Source organism: Penicillium hordei (assembly GCF_028827395.1).
Source record: "Penicillium hordei strain IBT 12815 chromosome Unknown utg000001l_segment0_segment0, whole genome shotgun sequence".
In the NCBI taxonomy this organism is placed as follows: domain Eukaryota; kingdom Fungi; phylum Ascomycota; class Eurotiomycetes; order Eurotiales; family Aspergillaceae; genus Penicillium; species Penicillium hordei.
This window is the reverse complement of record NW_026623142.1, coordinates 5,270,965-5,292,906: the sequence shown is the minus strand read 5'-3', so window position 1 is coordinate 5,292,906 and position 21,942 is coordinate 5,270,965. Positions and strand designations below refer to the sequence as shown.

Here is a 21,942-nt window from a genome sequence, read left to right as displayed (position 1 = left end):
GGGGGGAGAAGACTTCTGTGGGAGGGGAAACGATGCTATCACGTGATTATTTCATTTTATTTACATCCATAGGATTGGGGCAACAAGCTCTTCCTCTTTGAGCTTTTGGAATTCTCCTTCTTTGACTGTTCATTCATGGAAATCCCTCTATAATGCATATTCATTGACAAAAACGTACATATTTTCTGAGCTGGTTTGTAATATCTCATCGGGAGCTTGCAGCACATCTAACCAAGCTCTTCCTATCAACAAAAGACATGGCTTCAGGTGATCTAGTGGATATTACCACTGCTTGTTCTTCACAAGGAAACTTCAATGTCTTAGGAGTGGTGGTTGATACCCTACCACTCTTTCGGACCAGAGGCTCGTCGGCATGCATCACATTCACCCTCAAAGACTTCGATTTTGATGGACCGACCTGGCGAGGTGGTCTCAAAGTCAAATATTTCAATGACGATGAGAGCCATCTTCCCAATGTCAAGCTCAACGATGTAGTACTACTACGAAATGTCCGGGTGAGTGGATTTACAGGAATACAGCAGCATGGTAAGCTGATACGATTCAGGTGGCAATTTACCAGAACAAACCAACAGGGGTTGTTTCTCAGCAATCCCAGGTGTCATGGGTTATTTTCCGACCAGAACCAAGTTTGAGTTCCAGCCCGTTCATCATCAGTGGTCCTATTCCTTTCGAGCCGAGTTTGAAGGAAAAGGACCAGGCACAATCACTCCTGGATCGCGTATCTGCCGAGGGAATCTCTGTACAACAACCCACGCTGCCCAGTGTACCCACATTTCGGCAATCTTCTCATGTTCAGGCTTCCGCTCCAGCCTCAAAATCTGGAGGGTTAGCATGTGTTCCTATTCGGTCTGCAAAGGTTCGCATGTTGTGTCAGTTACTTGGCCAAGTTGTAACCCTCAATACTTATGACAGCGAGAAATGTCAACTATATTTGACCGATTTTACTGAGAATGAGGAGCTTGTCAACTACAAGAAATCCGGAGAAGACGATGATGAATCGGGTCCTGAGGGCGACCGATTCAATTACGTACAGAAGACAAAGAACTGGCCAGGCCCATGGGGAAAATTGACCATTCAAGTGACTTTATGGGAGCCGCATGCCACCTATGCTCGAGAACACCTCAAAGCAGGTGATATCGCTTTATTAACCTATGCCCGCATCAAGGAAGGCCGTGGTGGCCTGGAAGCTTCCGTTCATGAAGATAGACGATTCCCGGAGAAGATCCATGTCCGGAAGATGAATGATAGCAGTGACGAGCGTGTACAAGGATTGATGAACCGTCGGACAGAATATTGGAAGATCCACGGCGAACCCAAGCCTGATACCAAAAAGGCCAAAAAAAGGAACAAGAGAGTCGAGCAGAAAAAGGAGGCTCGGAAAGAAGAAGGCCAACTGACCATGCCAGCAGCATCACGAATTAAATTGAATCAACATGGTGAGTTGAGTATCTGCCGGGGAGAAGCGCATTGGCTGATAAATGTTTAGTCAAAACACGAAATTACACCGTGCCTACTCTCCCTCTCGAGAAGATTTTGTTAGCAGAAACTCACATGAACAATGCTCCAGGGGGCGTTGTCTACCAGCTTCCCTTTCAAAACGTCAATTATCACTCTCAAGTCCGAGTGGTCGATTTCTTTCCCCCAAAGGTAGAAGACTTTGCAGTTCAAACCAGTAGCGCTGCCTTGTTCGGCAATCAGAATGGCGCCACCGAGCCTAAATTTGGCTGGGAATGGCGGTTTTGTCTTCTAGTGGAAGGAGTTGAGCCCAAACCTTCCAAACAACAGCCCCGAGAAGTGATGAAGCTCTACGTGTGCGGTCAAGATGGTGATTGCCTTCTTGACGATGATGCATTCAACCTCCGCAGCAACCCGCGGAGACTGGAAGCGATAAAAGAGAAGCTTTTCCTCCTATGGGGCAATCTTGAAGAGGAAAAGTCGAAAGCCATGGCTTCTGGTCAACAGAGTTGGGGACCAGTGAAGTCGTGCCCATTCGAGTGCTGCATCAAGGAATATGGCGTTCAGTGTACCCATGACAAAGACCCCAATGTCATGGATATTGACGGCGAGGTATGCACCCAACTTGGTTGTTTTGGATGGGAGAGACGATTTGCCATGTTCGGCACGACTATCCACACATGAATTGTACATTCCTCAGTCTTGTAATACTATTAATTCAAATACCCCTAGATAAATCTTGTATGAATTGATCCTTTATACTTATACAATTTAAAATTTCGAATCAATAGATAGATGGTTGAGTCTTTTGCGCCTGGAACCCTCCTTTTTTTTTCACCCGCATGGAAAGAAAGAAAACAACGTGGAATTCTCAATGACCGTATAGCAAGCCTGCCCTCATGCACCGTCCATAACTCCCGAATTTTGATAATGTCATGGGTGCTTCCCTTGAACCGTTCCACCGTGAAACCTCAAACCCGGTCACGCCGAACTCAAAGACAATATTTTAAGACCTTATTGCAGGTGCGAAAGGTTCAGATCTCCCGAGGTGAGCATTAGATTGCCAGATGGTCGCTCAAATTTTCGTAACTTTGACAATGTTTGTGTCGATACCATGCGCCACGGGCTCAAAGCGGCAGCTGTCGCCTCGGAAGCAAGTCTTTTTACCAGGCTCGCTCTGAGGGCAACGATGACCATAGATACACTCAACGTCATCGCATTCTAGACCAAAGCGACAGGGTGTCATGCGAGCAATGGCAGACAGAATGTGCAGGTCTTGGCGGGATAATTTGCGATCATGGTCATGATAGCAATTCTCTTCATTAGGGCATTCACCGAGCAAGAAATGATAATTGCAAAGCTTGAGCTTCTTCAGTTTGTTAAGATCATCGCGAGGAATGCTCTTGAAGTCCAACCGATCAACACGCTGACCATACTTATTTCGTTCCACCGTCTTGGGAGGGGTCGCACCAGGCACCTTGGGCCGAACAACCTGGAAATCAGAAGACTCCGGTTTATTCGTCACCGGGGCCAATGGGGCGCCCAGATTTGACACACTGGTGCTGGTTGAGGTTCGTGACAGTGGAGCAGGTGTTTGGAATTGCTGAGTTGGCGATGGTGTGAGTAAAGTCCGCGAAGGGATTGCGCTTTTCCAGGGAGCAGCCCAGGATTGTGCATTCGGTACACTCGGTGCAGACAATGTAATCGGGGCAATCTTTGTGGTGCGGAAAACATCTGGGAACTGGGTGATTCGATAGTCCTGCTCTCGGAAATAATCAAATTCCTCCTCGAGTGGAAGACCCTCAACCAGCGAGACTCGGCCCTTATAATTCGCACCAGAAATGAGTTCTGTCAATGACCGGGCATATTCTTCATTGGAGGGACAGCCCAGGAAGAGTTGGTGGCAATGGCAGTTGTATAAGTAAAGCTTGAATGCTTCTGGAGGGAGCGAATCAGCAACGGTTTCTGTCATGTCAGGTTGCACCACATACCCTTGATTTTATCATGCGCTTTGTTTTTGCCAGTTCCAACATCCACAATTTCGAAGAACGATGCGCTCTCATTGAATCCACGAATAAATTCACTGATTGTGGATATCTCTAGGGCGATTCCACCCTGGTTGTAAGTCTCCACAAGTCCCTTCACATTAAGATAGATCTTGGTCATTATCTTCGGCTCGGTGAGCGTGGAAAGAATTGTCGTCACATAGCCTTGGAGAGATTTCCAGAGCTGCTTGGCCGCATTTCGTCCGCCCTGTTCTCCTAGTTGCAGAAATTCGTCCTTGAATATTATTCCTTCGCCGTCTAAAAGCAACACAACGAATGGTTCGCGGTCCTGGAAGGGGGGGAAAGGACATGTTAGCCTGGGCTTAGACATTGCGTCCACAGCTGTGCTCACCATCATTTTCTTGACAACCGATATCTGGTCCATCAGCTCCATTTCATGCACCTGAACCTCACGATTGAACCGGGTTTCGCGTTCATGGTCGAGTTTCTCTTGTTGGAAGGAATTCTCTAGGGCGGTCACACGCTGGAGGAGTTCCTAATCATGAGTCTTGTTAGAAATGAATCGGAGACCAAGGGAGGAATTGTTGGTACCTCAATGAAGTCATTCTTCTGTTGGTCCAGCGCGCTTAGCTGGCGATAGCGCTCTAAATAAGCTTGGGTTGCCATTTTTGTAGAGATCAATAAGTATCGTTTGAAGATCCCAAAAGGGTAGAAATTGCGAAGAGGATGAATGCGACAGAAGATAAGGAAGAAAGAAAGTAAGGGAGAGAAGCAAGATTCAAGTCTGATCAAAGCCAACACGGAAATTCCGGTGGGCAGGCGCTTGCAGGAGGTGACAATCTACAAGGCGCGTAAAGTGTTGAAATCACTGTAATGACCAATGACCAGTGACCACCTCACTTTATTAAATTAATTGATATAAGAAGAGAATTTATAGTCGTCGTCTTTGATTCAAATTAAAAAAAAAATCAATCTAAGACCGCGGGTGCTATCTGGCTGAGTCAGCCCCCCGGTTTTGCATACGTGGAGCCAAATATTCCCCTTCACCTCATCTTGATCTTGACCTTTCCCCGTTTCTACTTCTCCTTCTCTTTCTTCTCTCTCTTCCGGTTTCAAGATGACTCGTTTTGGTTTCCTCTCTTTGGCTCTACTGTCTCTCCAGGCCTTTGTTGGCACCGGCTTTGCTGCTGTATGTTTTCCCGTCTCGATTTGTCTCGGGGACCACGTCGCATGACTCAATTGACTAATTATTTGGTTTCGAACTTGTAGGATGCTGAGAACGCTGAAGCAGATGTTCCCGCTCTGGCTGTCTCGGCCCAGGCTTCTTTCCCTGCTTCCGAGATCTTCGGTATCAAGCTTGTCAACGGTCACCCTACCCAGGCGCTGATCGCCATCTCCAACGATGAGCCGAACCCTATCACGGTGAACTTTGTCGGCGGTAGCCTTCGGAATCCTGATGACCAGGCCCAAATTGTCCGCAACTTGACTGCTACTCGTTATGCTATTGAGGTTCCCGCTGGCGAGAAGGAGACAATCAGCTATAGCTTCGCCACCGAGATGCACCCCCAGGATCTCCTGATGACTCTTTCTGCCATCATTTCGGACAGCGAGGGCCGCTTGGTTCCTATCGTTGCCCACAATGGTACCGTTAGCATCGTGGAGGCGGATACCAGCATCTTCGACCCCCAGATGTAGGACACCCCCTTTTTACGTTGGTCGTGTGAGGGCAATGGGACTAACAATTACCATTAGTATCTTCCTCTACTTCTTCCTGCTGGCCTGTGTATCTGGCACTGGTTACTTCTTCTACACCGTCTGGGTCGCTCCCTACTTCCCCCAGAAGCGAAAGTCCGGAAAGACCAGCGAGAAGCGCACCCAGGGTAGCTCCAAGCGCGTTGAGACCCCGGTTACCGAGGAAACTTCCACCGGCGCTGCGGTTTCTTCTACCAGTGCCTACAACGCTGATTGGATTCCCTCTCACCACATCAACCGCCCCGAGGCCCGCAAGGTCAAGGGCCGCTCTAAGGCCCGTGCGTAAATGCATATGCGACAGTCATATCGTGAGCGGAGGAAGGGGACAATTCTGCTCAATGGATACCATTGTCGGAGGTTTTGTCTGGTGTGAGGGCGGTATTGGGCACGTGCTGGAAATGCACCGGTCCCTGCTGCTTGTCACAAGGGACATGTATATCTACTAAATAGAAGATTTTGGCCTGGTTTAGCTTCTACGGATGCTAAACAGGATCACTTTTGGAGAGTTCAATCCATTATATACCATGCTGTGCCTGTTTTGGCAGTACTGGTATATCTTCGCAAGCACACCGATCGTTCACAGTTTCTTCCATTCCTTAAACTCCTGTTCCAGATGTTGCTTCAATTCCGCAAACCGATTCCCAAACTCCCTGCCACAGCGCCAGCAAGTAAAATCTCGCTTTAGATACCCCTCTTTCGTCGGATTCCGTCGCACATCATCTTCCGCCAGCGGGAAGTCCTCGATTGGCACGAAGAATGGCGTCGAAAAGCTATTATAGTGTTTTCGGTGCTTCAAGCGCTCGCTGTACCTATCCACCGATAATACATGGACGTGTAGATGGTTCATGGATGGGACCGCATGCACCCCGACCACGATATCCTGTTCCCAGTCCCGACCTTGCGGTAGCTCGTCGGGCGGCGGATCGGCGCTGAGCGCCGCCTGTCTCGTCTGTTCCTGCGCAGAGTCCTTCCCATATTTGCGTCGCAACTCGCCTGCTGCCAACTTGCGAAGTGTTCGGGTTTCGGTCTTCACCTTTTCTAGGAATTCGGCATCCTCAAACGCATCAAATGGATGCATGCGCGTTTTGGTCTGGTCGCAGGGGAGAAGGAGGAGGTGTAGCGATGACTTTGGGAACATGTCGTGGATCGCTACAAAGTCATCGTTGTGGTAGACTACGACATCGGGAGTATACGTCTCAGGCTTCGCAATGTAGGCGCCTAGCCCGTCGCGAACCCCAAATGCACTTTTGCCTCTGGCCGCATTACGGTCAGATGGGGTTTTAGTCGCGTGCTGCTTGGGTTGCTTGCTTTTGGGGGCCAGGAGTTCGGTAACTACCAAACCAATATGTCAGTCAAGTAGTTCTCAGTGACAAAACTATAGGTATCATTACAGGCATTTCTCTTCTCCGATGTCCCAGCTTGCTTCTTTGAGTCACCCTTGCTTGGATTGGAGTGCTCCCCGGACATGATGGTAAGTGTAGAAGTTTGACTCTTGGTCACACAGTAGATATTAGCTGCAGCATTCCCTTTGAGCAACAAAATCCAATTCTCACATCGGTGGACCGATTAAGAGTACAAGACATGCGCATGTTAGGAGTTAAGTCCCCCATGGTCGCTGCACTCCTCCGTATGCTCCCCGCAATCCCAAAAGGGTTTAGTGCGGGTCGGTCTTTTACCTGAAGCTCCAAAAGTTATGTTTTGCGCAAACACTCCCTATACACAAAATGCCACCTAAGAAGAAAGGCGATGGTAAGGGCGGCCCCAAGCCGGGTACGAAACAAGCCAAAGCTGTCGCGGAGAAAGCTGGCGAAGTGAAAAAACAAGTGCCGGAGGAGCCCAAGAAACCATCCGTGAAGGATGTCATTGGCGGCGCATCATGGACAGGGAAGTTACCAGTCAATATGTTGGCAGAGCACTGTCAGAAGCAGAAATGGGAAAAGCCTGAGTACAGCATGGTAATCAAATCTCCCCATGGCACCCGTCACATGTCTGCAAACATATACCAAAACCAGATGCTGATGGATTGCGATAATTGCAGATTAAAACCGCCGACGGCTTTGTGTCATCCGTAACGATGAAGAAGATAGATCCCAAGACCAAGGAATTGATTGTGATCCCACCAATTAAACTCCCTCCCTCCCATAAGCAACTCGCTGGGCAGCCAACAGCCCTCGAAGCGCGCCATTTCGGTGCAGCATTTGCTCTGTTCCGAGTATGCAATATGCGCAATATTCATATGATGATGCCACCAACGTACAAGAAATTGTGGAAGGAGGAATTTGGAGAAATTAAAGCAGCGGAGACTCGGGAAGGCAAGGGCTGGATGTACGAGGCAGATCCATTCTTAGCCAAGCAAGAAAGAGAGAGTGCGGCCGCCGATTTGGCAAAGAAGCGAGCAGATCGTGAGAAAGCGCAAGCAAAAGAGAAGGCCTCAAATGCGGAATTAGGGCTAGGGAATGGAGATGCCAGGAGTAAACGTATCTGGTCGCAAGCACCCAAGGTGGATATGGGCACACGAATCCGACGAGATATTGAAGGCCTTTTGCGGCAACATACAGTTTGGAACCCATATGGCGTGAAGATCTCCGAAAACCAAAAGAAAGCCATTGCGGATGAATTCACCGGTCTAGGGTTCCGTCGCAGCCATGTGGAAGAAGCTACAGCAGAATGCAAAGACCGCGAAGAGGTCTTGGAATGGCTTCTTATCTATGTTCCTGATGATGACCTCCCACGCTGGTCTCTACCGGAAGGATATTCAGCTGGAGTCAGTCTTGGTTCTGGTGATCTCGCTCGTGAGGGTAAAATCAAACGGCTAGCATCTATTGGCTATCCAGCCGACATGTGCTCCCAAATTTTGGACAGCAAGAATGGCGACGAACTGGCGGCTGCTGAGCAATTGCAAGGCACTTTAGTCCATGGAACTCAATTCTCGGCCCCATCAGTGGCCGACGAAGACGAAGAGGCATGGGCAGAAGAGGCGACTACGCTGGAGGCCATCTTCGGAGAACGTTATCACCGCATATCAGCCAAGGTCTGCGAGATCAATAGCGAGGCATCAGACATTCCACCAAACACAATTTTCCGCTTCCAAAAGCCCACCGCTCACTATCCAACCACCCCTCCTGTCATATCAATCCAGGCCAAAGGCGTCCCTGCTTATATACGCCTTAGTGCGATCCGTCGGGCAGTGCAGCATGCCGAGGAAAATTTTACGGGTGAATCTATGATTTTCAATATTATGGATTGGCTGGAGGTCAACCTGCCAAGCATCGTGGAGAATCCTGGTAAATTACGAGAGATTTCTTCCGTGACTGCTTCGTCGGCAGCTGAGACTCACCAAATTCCCGTGCGTTCGGCTCGAAAGAATCGCAGAGGTATTGACTGGAAGGTCGACTCGGAACGAAGCTTGGCGATCCGAGATGCTTGGGAGGCCAAACAAGATACTGCGCCGCAGATCGAGATGACCCGGAAAAGAAAAGCACTTCCTGCATGGAACATCCAACATGAAATTATCCACACCATCAATTCAAACCAAGTGACTATCATCTCGGGTGAGACTGGTAGTGGTAAAAGTACGCAATCCGTACAGTTTGTTCTGGACGACATGATCCAGCGAGGACTGGGCGGCGCTGCCAACATCATCTGCACGCAGCCACGACGAATCTCGGCCCTGGGTCTTGCCGACAGAGTTAGTGATGAGCGATGCGCAGTAGTCGGTGATGAAGTCGGATATGTGATCCGAGGCGAGTCGAAAGCCAAGCCTGGTTCAACAAAGATTACCTTCGTGACTACCGGTGTCTTGCTGCGCCGGATCCAATCGGGTGGCGATGCAGATGGCAACGTTGCAAGCTCCCTCGCAGACGTATCGCACGTGGTGGTCGACGAAGTCCATGAGCGAAGTCTGGATACAGACTTCTTACTGGCGCTGCTGAGGGATGTTCTAAATTACCGCAAGGACCTGAAGGTTATTCTCATGAGTGCCACCCTCGATGCTGGCATCTTTATGAGATATTTTGGCAGTCAGAGATCTGTTGGACTGGTGAACATTCCCGGCCGAACATTCCCTGTCGAAGATTACTACTTGGATGACGTTATTCGGTACACATCATTTGCGCCAGAACTTGCTGAGGAATATGAAGATGAGGAAGAACTCTCTCGGGGCGAAGAAACACTTGGAAAAGCCCTGCGGAGCTTGGGAATGGGAATCAATTACGATCTGATTGCAGCAACCGTTGAATATATCGATGCTCAGCTAGGAAACCAGCCAGGAGGCATCTTGATCTTCCTCCCTGGTACTTTAGAGATTGACAGGTGTCTGAACGCAGTCAAGAGGATTCCAGACATGCATGCTCTGCCATTGCATGCCTCCTTACTCCCAGCCGAACAACGGCGAGTATTCCAGAGCGCACCAAGAGGAAAGAGAAAGGTCATTGCCGCTACAAACGTCGCAGAAACCTCAATCACAATCGAGGATGTTGTTGCCGTCATTGACACCGGTCGAGTCAAGGAAACGAGCTACGACCCCAAGGACAACATGGTCCGCCTCCAAGAAGTATGGGCATCACAGGCCGCCTGCAAACAGCGTCGTGGTCGAGCAGGCCGTGTCCGCGCAGGTATCTGCTATAAGCTATACACTCGCAAAGCCGAATCAAATATGGCCCCACGACCAGACCCAGAAATCCGCCGTGTTCCCCTAGAGCAGCTGTGTCTATCCGTGAAATCCATGAAAGGTATCGAGGACGTCGCCACCTTCTTAGCCAACACCATCACTCCACCAGAAAGCATAGCCGTCGAAGGTGCACTCAACTTCCTGCACCGCGTAGGCGCTCTAGACCACGACAGACTGACAGCCCTGGGCCGCTACCTCTCCATGATTCCCGCAGACCTCCGCTGCGCCAAACTCATGATCTACGGCTCCATCTTCGGCTGCATGGAACCCTGCCTCACAATCGCAGCCATGCTAACAGTCAAAAGCCCCTTCGTCTCACCACGCGAGAAGCGCGACGAAGCAAACGCTGCCAAAGCAAGCTTCTCCCGCCCGGGTGATGGCGACCTCCTCACCGATCTCTCAGCATACCAAGCCTGGTCCGAGCGGACCCGCGCCCAGGGCGGCTACTGGGGCACCCAATCATGGTGTGCCTCCAACTTCCTCTCCCATCAGACGCTCCGCGATATCTCCTCGAACCGCGCGCAGTTCATCACCTCCCTCAAAGACGCCGGCGTCTTGCCAGTCCAGTATTCCGACTCGTTGGCTTCGGCCTGGAACCGCAATGCAGCCAACCGCAACTTGATCCGTGCCCTTGTTGCGGGAGCCTTCCAGCCGCAGGTCGCGCAGATCTCATTTCCAGATAAGAAGTTTGCCAGCTCAGTTACCGGTACCGTCGAGGTGGACCCGGATGCTCGCACTATCAAATACTTCAATCAGGAGAATGGTCGTGTCTTCATTCACCCCAGCTCCATCCTCTTCTCTGCGGCTGGCTACCCCAGTTCCGCGGCGTACCTCAGTTACTTTACCAAGATGGCTACCAGCAAGGTCTTCATCCGCGATCTCACCCGTGAGTTACCTCTCTTCTATCCCTCGAAATATTAACTTCTAACATTGCTTTTTTTTCACAGCTTTCAACGCATACTCCCTCCTTCTCTTCTGCGGCTCTATAGAACTTGACACTGTGGGTCGTGGACTAGTCGTAGACGGCTGGCTCCGTCTACGTGGTTGGGCCCGGATCGGCGTGCTTGTTTCACGGCTTCGTACCATGCTGGATGAGGCTCTCACGGAGCGGTTTGATAATCCTTCGGCTGTATCCGATGGCAGCAGTCTTGGTGATAGAGTGATTGAGGCTGTCAAAAAGTTGATTGAGTTTAATGGACTTGATCAGTGATTTGCATAGGCGTGGTTTCGGGTTGAAAAAATATACAGCGCATATATTATCTGGGATAGGAAGAGAATCGAAATAATTTTCGAAAGACCTCCTTTCCCACGGTTCTAGCTTTATGCCGCGTTATATATCATTTGTTATATTGCGGAAAGGGTGATATGGATATTACTTAAAAAGAAAATAAGCCAGATCAAGAGAATAACCCCCATGAGAATAAATACCACATAGAGACCACTAACATGGATGTGGTAGTCACACATGTACTACAGGTTAAAGTCCGTATGCTTTGTTTATAGGATATGACGTCATATTCGACTATTACTAGTACAGTACAACATACAGGGAGCCAGTCAGGTGACTTGTGTAGATAGGTAGAGAGTGTCGTTTCATCAGAAAAAAAAGGAAAAAAAAAAAAGAAGAAAAGGCACTTAGAACGCCCGGCGAGAAACAGATCATCGTCAACGCCTTCCGATCATTTACTCTCATGTTCGGAAAATGGTGGCGTTAAGTCATCTCGTCGTCAGCCCAGTAGAGCTGGGAAGAAATCAGAAGGAGGAATCAAATGACAGAATGAAGCTGGTGGAAAAGACTGAAAGAACGCGCAAACGCCATGCATAAAAAACCGATTCGCCAGTTCACTCCGATAGAAGAGAAAAAAACGCCCATGTTGACCGAAAGAAAAACGAGAAATAAGTTTAGAGATCGTGGATGGTGATGAGTACCAGCAATCATGAAAATCAGATTTGCATGGTATCTGCAAACCACCGGGGTATTAGTTTGAGGAAAAGAATTAAAAGTTTGCATAGCCGTCCAAGCGATCTGGATCATTGAGATCAGAGGCCTCGGGCAAAACGAAGTCCGTGGCAAGCTCTGCTTCAACAAACAGTGAGGCACGCTTAAAGCGACGATCCGAATACTTTTCAAAGATGGCGGCGTGGTGACGGCGAGGGTTCTCACAGCATTCCATCAAGGTGCTCAGCACCGGAATCAGCTGGGAATACAAGTAACCACTGTAAAGAGCGTGCGCCGGTGTCTATTGCTGATTGTTAGCAGTGTGATAATAGAGTGAATGGAGAGGCGGACATACCCAGTTGCCCTTGTTAAGCAGCATACGGGACAGGCAATGGGCTCCGGCAGCAATAAAGCTGGGGGGAGTGCAGACAAAGCGCTCATCCATAATAGCCAGCTCAAGGAAGTACTTGGCAACAGTACGAGTTTCAAGGTCATATTCATCAGCCTTGCTAATGCGGCGAAGGAAGCTCATAGGGCCAGGCCATCCAAGGTCAAAGTCGAGAATGGTGAGCATGAATCGTTCTGCCTTCAGAATCTCGTCGACAGAATATCCACTGTCAACCATATAAACGATCTCTTGCACAGACGGGGCTGTGATCTCTTCGAACTTTGCAGCGATGAAGATCGCGGTCGCACCAACAAGCTGCAACTTGCCCATAGAAACCACCTTGTACGACAAGAAACGGTCGATGTAGTTGACCGTGAGAAATAGAGTTTCAGGGAGCAAATTGAAGCGCTGGTGAACTTGAACAAGCCAGTCCATCAGAACCGAGCGCATCGACCACTGGAGTTCGCTTTGACGGGCCATGTAGTCTGGGACCGGAAGCATCTCGATCTACAGACCTGGTTAGTTCAAACCGGTTATTAGCCATTGAAGGAGTAAAAACATACCTCTTTCTTCCTTAAATGAAGGAAGATCTCGTCGCCGTACTCCGCAACCATGGTCGTATCCAACAGTTCCTCATCAAGGTCTTCCTGTGTTTGTTCCCTTTCGACAATATCTTTCGCCCGGAACATCTCACGAGTGGTCACGTTAGTCATGTATGGATAAATGACGGTGGTTCCGTCGGTGTTATCCACACGAGACGAGTAGATGGGTGCAACATGGTACTCGGTGTCATCCCCATCCCATTCCTCGGGCTCTGATACCGCTGGCACGGCTTCCTTGACACGTGCGTGCTCTTTGATATCTTCGGTCTCGGATACGGTGGCATCAGACTCCACGAGGCTGGCGATATCCACGTTCAGCGCATGCGAAGGCTCCCCCACAATATCATTCGAGTGGTGTCCTTTCTCTGCTCCCTTGTGGTCAGCCTTGGCCTCCGTATCTGTGTTGGTTTCCTTGGATGGGGCTTTCTCGGGGACAATGTGCAGTTGGTCTTTGTATATGGCGTTGTTTCGCTTCGATCTGTATGCCGGTTGGGCTTTTCCAGCGGGGTTCGTAGGCTTTGTGGTGGCAACGTTTTCAACAAGGCCCCTGGTTCCTGACAAGGTCATGCGGCGCTGGGCTGGCTGGGATAGCCCCGGAGCCTTGATCTCAGCTAGGGCAGGCTTTCCAGTAACGCCCGAGTCATCCCGACCAGCCCGGTTCATGTCCTTGGTGTTGCTAACATCGACAAACGCGCGTCGGCCAGCATTGTTTTGGGCCATCATACTCAGAGCAGGGCTGGACTTGTTCCTTTGATGGATGACCTTATGGTTTTGATGCAGGGATGGCGGGGGCACATTCTCATCCCCAATGGCTCGGAAGCGCTGTGGCTATAATCCTAGTTAGTACCAGGGCATCCAAGGTTAGGGATGAAGCAACTCTAGATCAAGAGCGAGTAAATACATGATGCGATATCGAACGCGCCGTTTTGTTTACGCGCGGTTAACGCGTACAAATCGCAGAATGGGACAAACGAAAGCTGAAGATAAAATCGACTTACCTTTGCATCCATGATTACGGATGATGAAGTTGCAAGACGAGGTGTCGAGTCTATCTTGAAGTTGGTAAAGAGGTGTTGTTTACTTTTTGCTCAGTTGGGGGAGCGGAGTTGCCCTGCGTGATTGGCCGACCCAGGCAAAATAAACAGTCTTTTAGACCCGCTCAGTTGTTCTTTCCCGATGTATCCCAGCTCGTCACTTAACCTCACTTGAACGCTCGTTGCCTAGGCGGAAAAGTAATCCCAGAGGACTGAGTGAATAAAAATGAATGAATGAGTACCGAAGTGACACCACGACGAAGGGAGGTTGTGTTGGTCCCTTGTTGTTGACAATGTACGCTATTCCTCAATAGGAAGCTACGGTCACGCACGCCTTCCTATTGTGCAAAGTGCTACTGCCCTATGTTGTATGTTGCCTGCCTCATCTTATGCTGCCTATGTATGTTGTAGGTAGGCTCAAATTGTATAGAATTTAATTCACACTGTATAAAGGGAGGAAGATCTGGATTTGGAGTAGGTCTATCAATCCAGGTAGATCTGTAAGACAAAAGATGACACTTCTAAGTAGCTTCGAGCTTTCTCCAGTTCTATGGCTTTGATTTTATGTCTTATTTTCTTGTAGGGTATGTCATTAACGCTTTCCAAACATACGTCACTTTTCAAATGATATCTACCCAAGGTTCCAACATGGAAGGTTGGAACTTCCCGAGGTCGGGACTCGGGTAGTTGATACATGGTTAAATGTTTGTTCTGTTTGTATATAGTTTACACTGTTTGCTGTGTATTTGACGTCATTAACCTTATCGGCGCGTCTCCTTCGACGTCCATTGAACACCACTTTTGATTAATAAACACCCCAGACTAGATAAAAGAGTATAAAAAATTATCTACCACTATATTCACCAGTATTAAATAACTTCCGGCAATAATATCCCAAAAAGATCTATGTTTGCAAGTTCAATCGCCCTTTTATGGCATGATCTAGATCTGACGCGGTATCTACACGAGACCACGTGAGAGCCACACCGCCGTCACAAGAGGTGGGACACCCGGAATCAAGCGGTTCCTGTTTGGCAGCTTTGTGATCAACCGAAACCCACTCCTATCATTGCGAACGGTCTTCGGCTTTTTCTGTCTCGCCAGGTGATGCGGGGCTTCAGAACAGAAGAAATGGGCAGTTTCGGAGTAAATTAGTGTTGTAGACCTTGCCCACGTTCTCGGATCCGATGATCGTCAATTCATATCCAAAGGACCTTTTGCGCCCAGTCTCTCAGCATCACCGCCTGACTCCACCAAGCAGAAATGTTCCCCCCTTTCCATCGGCTATTTTATTAAGAAATCAATAAAACTGTGGAAACACGGATTTGTTATATTCCGATCTCCCATTTGTAGCCAGGTTCCAAGGAGCAAGGAATGCTCTGCAACGCCAATGCGGTATTCCCTTTTTAACCTTCTTACGTAGGTCCGAGGAGGGGTAAATCCAAGTTGCAGATCATGCGAGACAACTCCGTAGAGTCGTGCGATATTATGAAAGGGGTTATTTCGGGAATTGAAAACGGTTTGGTTCTTTCGGTGGTATCTTTTTCGGTTGAGTATAAATATCCAAGTTCGGTCCTAGAGGCGGATCAACAAAACGTCTATCAATCACCCTACCCTAGCGATTTTGATATTAACCCATACCACAGGTGTCGCGGTATATAGTATTTTCCAATCCGCATAGTAGATGAGCAATGCGACAAGGGTGGTGGTGGGAAAATGACTGGACAATGTCAATTCTGTCCAAGCGCACACCTCCACAACAGACCGAAAAAAGGGTATGGGTTGCTACGTGGTCAAGCTAGAAAACTAGCTGCAAGCCCATAAATATATTGGGCGTTATTTCTTTATCCCATTTTGCGCCCTTGGTCCTCGATACCCTAGATACTTGTAGCGACAGAGGTACCTAAAAGCTACCTGCTTTGTGTGAAGCGCTGCATCCTCCAACCCCCAACGGTCTTAGGTAGCCCACACTCGCTTACACTCATCCCTAAAAGATTCAAAGATCGGATTATATTCTCAATTTCGTACATAATATGCAAGAAGGAGGGTTAGACAAAGTACTCCGTCACTCGGCGCAATGGCAGCCATCTTGCGACAGCTTTTTGCGCCTTTGCGAAAAGATACAGCATTAAGACGGTTTCACGCATAGTTATTTTTTTCGATGCATAGAATAGTTCCAAATCAAATGAAGGTTTTATATAGATTCATTAATGCCATGGAATGTGATGGCTGCTGCGATGGGCGCCGGAAGCGCAAATCGCCATGTCACCGACCCAGGTAGGCCGTTTTCTCGCTTTAGGTGAAACCATCGTACGCACCCACCTCAACCTTCTTCCTTCCATCCAACAACCCCTCGAACAAATCGCCATCGGCGCTGTCAATAGTATTGAGTATGTATCTCTACTCTTGTTCGATCTCACTTTTTACTCCCCTGACCCCGTTTCAATCCTGGAGATGCCACCGCTGACATAGCCTCAACACTTCGTAGAATCGACAATCCCCTCTCGACCTCGACCGAACCCATCCTTCGGCCCTTCGCCCTGTCTTGGACAATCCAAATATCTGCGATACTGGAGGACTTTGTTTGAGTTGAATTAGGTGTGTTCAAGTCTCTCCATTCTTTTCCGGGTCATCTCGCTTGCTTCCCCCCAAGCCCGCTCCCAAGGTCGGCCGGACTCGGTTAGCGACACATTCATCCATCATCTTCCAAGACAAACCCCATCCTTATTCTATATTCTAGCACTTGGAATCCCATTGTGTTAACTTCTGTGGTCCTTTCTCCTTCAGATTACCCACGTTTACCCTTTTGAGTCGCTTCCGGCTCTTGCGACTGCAGATTCCCCTCCCACCTCCATCGAAGGTTTTGCTTCGACAGTTTCTATACACCAAGACCCGGGGGTGGTCCATCCACCAGCCTGATTTTCCGAATTCAACAATTGTGGTAGGTTTGATGGATTCTTCCCTCTACACCTGCCCTTCCTCTGTGTCTTGCCATGGATCACATTCCCGCCCTCTACGGCACACAAGCAGTGGGTTGATGCAGTCTTTGGTATAGCAGTGGAGTATTCCTCAATTTGGAACACTTTAATATGCAAGCGGTTCAGCACGAAGGGCTCTCTGGCCTGGTCGAGCAGGCGGGTCTGGCAGACTCTGCCACTGTAGGTCGAGACCTGTCGCTTAAAGGCCCAGCACCCAAGAACATCGCCTTTGAGTTGCTTCTCGATGAGAACTCCAAAGTCCGAGCTCGTATTCCGATGCGCGTGCAAATCTATCCTCATGATACCACGGATTCGATCGTCACAACGGTCAAAAATTTCTATGGAATATATGACGGTACTGCCAGCGGGGTCAGCTTCGAGGATGAACATGGGACCACCCTCATCGCAAGGTACGAGAATCTCAAGAACAATAGGACTGTATATGTGCGAGTCATTCCCATTCAACCATATGGGGATCACTTCTATAACGGTTTCAACGTCGAGCCTCGCAAGCGGCCTAGTCTGGCAGAGCCTTTCCAGATGCTAGATGGAACAGCGCCAGTGTTGGATCAACCATCACGGCCAGCCTCTCGGCTTGCGAGGAAGCGCAGCATCTCTCCATCAGACCGGAGTCTTCGCAGCGCTTCTCAGCACAAGCCTCCCTCCCGCGCGGGCAACAAAAGCCGGGCCTCGAGCATCCATGGAGGTTTCCATGATGATGATGACTATAGCGATACCGAGAGCGCCTATGCTCGCCGGGCTCGCAACGAGCTCTTTGCTAGCTCTGATATTAGCATGGAGAATATACTGCAAGATGGTCGTCGGAAACGACCCAAGTTCGATAGCTCTGTGAGTGATTCATGCGAGGAGACTTTTCTTTTATTAAAGGCTTGTCACTAATCAGTCTATTCCTATTAGGAGCTTCCCCTGTTCGTTCCTCCCCAAGTGCCCCTTACTACCTCCACCTCCTCTATCTCTCCCCAACGTCGATCGATTGGTCAGGAAGGCACTGGGTCGCCTTTCGCACGCCCACCGCAACGCCCGTATAGCTATCAGCATGCGCTTCCATCGCCGCAAAGCTATGGTCACAGCGAATATGGTGTGCACTCGGGGCGCAATACGATTTATGCGACTCCCGTGGTTCCGGACCATGGAAATCGCATGCGTGACACGGGAGGCTATAACAACTCGGCTAGCCGAGTGAGTGGTTCAGGTGTATTGCCTACACCTGACCCCACTATTGCAAGCTGCATCTCCGATGAGGATGTGGCGATGCAATTGATACGTTTGGGCGATGCGTCCAATTTTTCTCATGGACGCACCTCTGCCTCGACATTGGACGATGCCTTCAGCGGTGCCGCCGATGCTGCCTCTTCCACCGGTGCTACCAGCGATGGGGAAGACTTTAGCGAGGACGAGGATGATTTGCCAGCTCGTCGCCAGAGGTTGGACTCAAGCCCAATGCTGCCACCGGGAACCATCAAGCGCCACCTCAAGGGCTTGGATGACATCCTTCCCAGCGCCGATAGCAGCGACCACAGCTCGGATGGTGCAGATGATGGTATCAAAAGTGAAGCTGAGGAGGATATCCTTTACAAGGAGTTTGCACCCAAGGCAAAGAAGTCGAAGAGCCGCCCTACATCTTTCAAGGTTCGCAGCCAGAAGCCTGCGCCTGCGAAGCTGAACAAAAGCAAGATTGCTATGCCTGCTCCTCGTAAATCATCCGAGAAGTCAGCTGCGCCTGTTCCGCCTCTCAGCCCGGCTTCTTCCCGAAAGGTGTCAGGGGGCTCGGTCAACTTCCAGCACCAGCTCGGTGCGGATGAGGAAGACCTCTCTACCAAGCCTCGCTGCCAGCGGTGCCGCAAGAGCAAGAAGGGCTGTGACCGTCAGCGCCCCTGTGGACGTTGCAAGGATGCAGGAATTGGAATTGACGGATGTCTTAGTGAGGATGAGGGCAATGGTCGCAAAGGGCGTTACGGTCGCCATATGGGTGTCCCCGTAAAGAAGAACGGGGAAGAGATGGATGAAGACGAGGGGGAGGAGTTTTCATTAACGCCTGCGACCCCTCCTATCTCTTCGTCTATAGCAGACAAGAATAAGAAGCGGAAGCGCTAGTGGGGCTGCAGGTTGCGTCTCGCGATCTCTAAACGCCAATCTATTTCGCACCTCTGGTCTTCTTCGTGACCATGGGATCTCTCATTTATCTTACCATCCTCACTATGGGCCAAACTCATCTGCCCTCCCTCTCTCTCCTTTCGCCATCTTCTGGCCAGCGCCAGAGACAGTCCTTATACTAGCATACTACCATCATTTGCCCTTCTCACTCCACATTCCCTTCTCTGGTTACAAGCCATGCTCCCTCCATTACACACTGCCAAGCGGTTGATCTTTTGTTGTGTCCCTTCGGCGTCTTAGTGTTTCTGCGGGCTATATGCTTCTTGTCATATCACTCGCTCATTCGGAATCAATGCTACTGGGTTATCTATCATTGTCTATGTCGGTTTCATGTGTGTGGCGTACGGTTGACTAGTAGCGGAAGTATTATATATTTCCGAGGGCTAAGTCAAAGCGTGACAAGTTGTAGAAGATTGGCCAATCTTGCTTTATTTCGTCTTCTGGGTAGTCAGGGAGTCAATGCAAGGCTTTCAATATCTTTGTATAATTCAATCTTGCAATGTTCCATATAATCGAATCATTGTAGTCTACATAGGCGAAGAGTACAATGTCGATCAGCGATCGACATCCGGTGGGATAAGTCACATGACAAGGGCGGTGTGATTGGCCCCGCAACTTTTTTGAAGAGCTCGACTTTCTCGGACTTCAAAACGCTCGCATTTCTTTTAGAAACGACACTTTGCTTATTTGCAGTCGCATTGTTATATGTTACCGGGAGCAGAACCCAGTGATCCGAACGCTGAGTCTGCATGTAACGCGGTGCGCAAACCGGCTCCTCTACACGATCTTTTCTCCAACCGCCCAGCAAGCCGCATTCAGCGCCTTGTCTGAAAAGCAACGACAATGCCTCCCAAAGCCGCCCCTCGTGCAAGCGCCCGTGGAGGGGCCGCCAATCGCGGTGCCCGATCTGACACAACTACTCCCACTCCCGCTGGCGGGGGCAGCACTGCGCAAAATGCTCCCACGGCAACCGGCGCGCCCGGTCCTGCGAGTCGAGCTTCAGTGCAACGGCTCCAATCACTGAACAAACGCACACCTTCCGGCAGTATCGCGCCCAGTAGTCGACCGCCGTCGGCGCTTGGTGGCGAGTCGCCCAAACCAATCCTGAAACACAAACCGAAGGCCGTTGGACGTCGCAGTAAGCAGGAGCGGGATGAGATCGAGAGACTCGAAAAAGAACGATACAATGAGCGTCTGAAGGAGGCTGCCGCTATTCAGCGTGGCCGTGGTGGTACTGCTCGTCGTGGTGGGTTCCGTGGCCGTGGTGGACCAATGGCTATGGGCATGAGTGGATTTGGTGGACGAGGCGGCAAGCGAGGCCGTGGTGGTTATGGCGGTGGAGGCGGAGGTGGTGGATATGGAGGAGGTTCAGGCGTTGCAGGTTCTGGATACAATCGGTCTGGTCTCACTGGGGGCAACCGTGGGCGCGCATACGACTCTTCAGACGACGAAGAGAATGCACTCCGTGTCAGCATCGATCATATCAACCTCGATAGCGACGAGGAGGACTGGGATACTCCGAAGGATTTCAAGGGCAAACAACCCAGCAGGTCGAGCGGCGAACGTGGACTTCGTCCTGTCCGTGTTGAGCGACATGAACACGAGGAAAGAGTTATCAGTGTCAACATGGAATCCAGCACAAGCAGAACCGCTGATCTCCGTAAAAAGGCAGAGAAGGAGAAAGCTGTGAAGGATGTCGGCCGTACACCTACTAAGGTTAAACCCGAACCTCAAGACGACGACATGACTATGCCGGATGCTATTCCACACGCAGATGACGACGACTTCCTCCCGGAGCATAACGTTCGTGTGCGCTCAGCTCAGAGTATGAGCCCAACAAAGAGGAGCACAACAGAACTGCGGTCGACTCAACCCACGCCTGAGCCCGAGATTCCAGACCCACGCAGCCTACTTCACACCAAGGAGGAAATTGACGAATATGACCGACACATGGAGGATTTGGCTATCATTAGGGATCTTCTTGTTCCTAAGGAGTCAAAGAAGGCCACTACAGGAGCAGAAACCACCGAAGGAGCTGCCGAAGATAAACCCGCCGCAGTGGAAGGACAGGAAGGCGACCAAGCGAGCGAAGAGAAGGAAGAAGAGCAGGAAGAAGACAACCCTCTGCATGGCCAAATGTTCCTCATGCAATTCCCACCGATGACCCCATACCTCAGAGTCGCCGGTTCTGCCCAAGACAACCAACCCCAAGCTGCAGCCGCAGCCACAACTGCACCTCCCCACAATGAGATCAAGCGCGAAGCAGACGATGACGTGGAGATTGTTGATAACACCCAACCAACCGAATTAAAAGAAAATAGCGTCATCACAGCCGGCCAACCATGGTCTCTGCCCACAGGCCGTGTCGGCAAATTGAACGTGCATCAGTCAGGCCGTGTGACCCTAGACTGGGGTGGAATCAGTATGGAATTGGATCGTGGAGCACCGGTTGGTTTCGTTCAGGAAGCCGTCATCTTGTCAAAGGTACCACCTGAGCCGGAGGAAGGTACGCCAAAACATGTTTGGTCTATGGGCCAATTGTCTGGCAAGTTCACAGTCACACCGAACTGGGATGAGATGCTTTGAGTCCTATATTCAAGAGAGCTTACGATGAATGGAAAGAAATCCAAGCGAACTTATTGCAGCAATCCTCTCGGTTTTGGATTAACTTTGCAATCACTAAAACTACATGTAGTTAGACCGGAGTGATAGAATTATATAGTCCTGGAAGCTTTCTGATCGAGCATGTAGTCAGTTGACCCTTTTTGTTTGTGCAGGAATTCATTACAGATGGCTGCTCATTCTCTCTCCTCTTATTTCTCTCTTTAATATCTCTTTAATAGTGAATGCATTGCAAGTTCTATTTCTTGCTTTCCAATGGCCGCCCCACCACGGCAGTTATCAAGCTTAGTAATTTTTTATA

General features: G+C 49.8%; 9 protein-coding genes across 9 annotated transcripts; 6 read left to right on the top strand and 3 right to left on the bottom strand.

The window, feature by feature from the left end:
• Nucleotides 1–257: 257 nt before the first annotated feature.
• Nucleotides 258–2,160, top strand: N7537_002000 (uncharacterized protein; the record flags this gene model as incomplete). The annotated part of the gene is made up of 3 exons (XM_056893058.1): nt 258–515; nt 566–1,457; nt 1,508–2,160. The coding sequence occupies 3 exons, from the start codon at nt 258–260 to the stop codon at nt 2,158–2,160; spliced, it is 1,803 nt and encodes a 600-aa protein (XP_056758053.1).
• Nucleotides 2,161–2,551: 391 nt separating this feature from the next.
• On the bottom strand, nt 2,552–4,148 carry N7537_001999 (CCCH zinc finger protein; the record flags this gene model as incomplete). The annotated part of the gene is made up of 4 exons (XM_056893057.1): nt 2,552–3,414; nt 3,468–3,810; nt 3,874–4,017; nt 4,074–4,148. 4 exons carry the CDS (start codon nt 4,146–4,148, stop codon nt 2,552–2,554), a joined length of 1,425 nt encoding a protein of 474 aa, XP_056758052.1.
• A 451-nt stretch (nt 4,149–4,599) lies between these two features.
• On the top strand, nt 4,600–5,520 carry N7537_001998 (putative translocon-associated protein, alpha subunit; the record flags this gene model as incomplete). Its single annotated transcript, XM_056893056.1, has 3 exons — nt 4,600–4,671; nt 4,752–5,173; nt 5,235–5,520. 3 exons carry the CDS (start codon nt 4,600–4,602, stop codon nt 5,518–5,520), a joined length of 780 nt encoding a protein of 259 aa, XP_056758051.1.
• Nucleotides 5,521–5,811: 291 nt separating this feature from the next.
• Nucleotides 5,812–6,701, bottom strand: N7537_001997 (DNA 5'-adenosine monophosphate hydrolase; the record flags this gene model as incomplete). The annotated part of the gene is made up of 2 exons (XM_056893055.1): nt 5,812–6,566; nt 6,626–6,701. The coding sequence occupies 2 exons, from the start codon at nt 6,699–6,701 to the stop codon at nt 5,812–5,814; spliced, it is 831 nt and encodes a 276-aa protein (XP_056758050.1).
• Nucleotides 6,702–6,958: 257 nt separating this feature from the next.
• On the top strand, nt 6,959–11,113 carry N7537_001996 (RNA helicase; the record flags this gene model as incomplete). The annotated part of the gene is made up of 3 exons (XM_056893054.1): nt 6,959–7,189; nt 7,273–10,789; nt 10,851–11,113. The coding sequence occupies 3 exons, from the start codon at nt 6,959–6,961 to the stop codon at nt 11,111–11,113; spliced, it is 4,011 nt and encodes a 1,336-aa protein (XP_056758049.1).
• Nucleotides 11,114–11,900: 787 nt separating this feature from the next.
• On the bottom strand, nt 11,901–13,842 carry N7537_001995 (cyclin family protein; the record flags this gene model as incomplete). Its single annotated transcript, XM_056893053.1, has 4 exons — nt 11,901–12,143; nt 12,198–12,737; nt 12,794–13,660; nt 13,831–13,842. 4 exons carry the CDS (start codon nt 13,840–13,842, stop codon nt 11,901–11,903), a joined length of 1,662 nt encoding a protein of 553 aa, XP_056758048.1.
• A 2,286-nt stretch (nt 13,843–16,128) lies between these two features.
• On the top strand, nt 16,129–16,454 carry N7537_001994 (uncharacterized protein; the record flags this gene model as incomplete). Its single annotated transcript, XM_056893052.1, has 2 exons — nt 16,129–16,256; nt 16,355–16,454. 2 exons carry the CDS (start codon nt 16,129–16,131, stop codon nt 16,452–16,454), a joined length of 228 nt encoding a protein of 75 aa, XP_056758047.1.
• A 501-nt stretch (nt 16,455–16,955) lies between these two features.
• On the top strand, nt 16,956–18,976 carry N7537_001993 (putative C6 finger domain protein; the record flags this gene model as incomplete). Its single annotated transcript, XM_056893051.1, has 2 exons — nt 16,956–17,693; nt 17,763–18,976. The coding sequence occupies 2 exons, from the start codon at nt 16,956–16,958 to the stop codon at nt 18,957–18,959; spliced, it is 1,935 nt and encodes a 644-aa protein (XP_056758046.1). The 3' UTR covers nt 18,960–18,976.
• Nucleotides 18,977–19,862: 886 nt separating this feature from the next.
• On the top strand, nt 19,863–21,605 carry N7537_001992 (putative DNA-directed RNA polymerase III RPC4; the record flags this gene model as incomplete). The annotated part of the gene is made up of 1 exon (XM_056893050.1): nt 19,863–21,605. The coding sequence occupies one exon, from the start codon at nt 19,863–19,865 to the stop codon at nt 21,603–21,605; it is 1,743 nt and encodes a 580-aa protein (XP_056758045.1).
• Between the last annotated feature and the right edge of the window lie 337 nt (nt 21,606–21,942).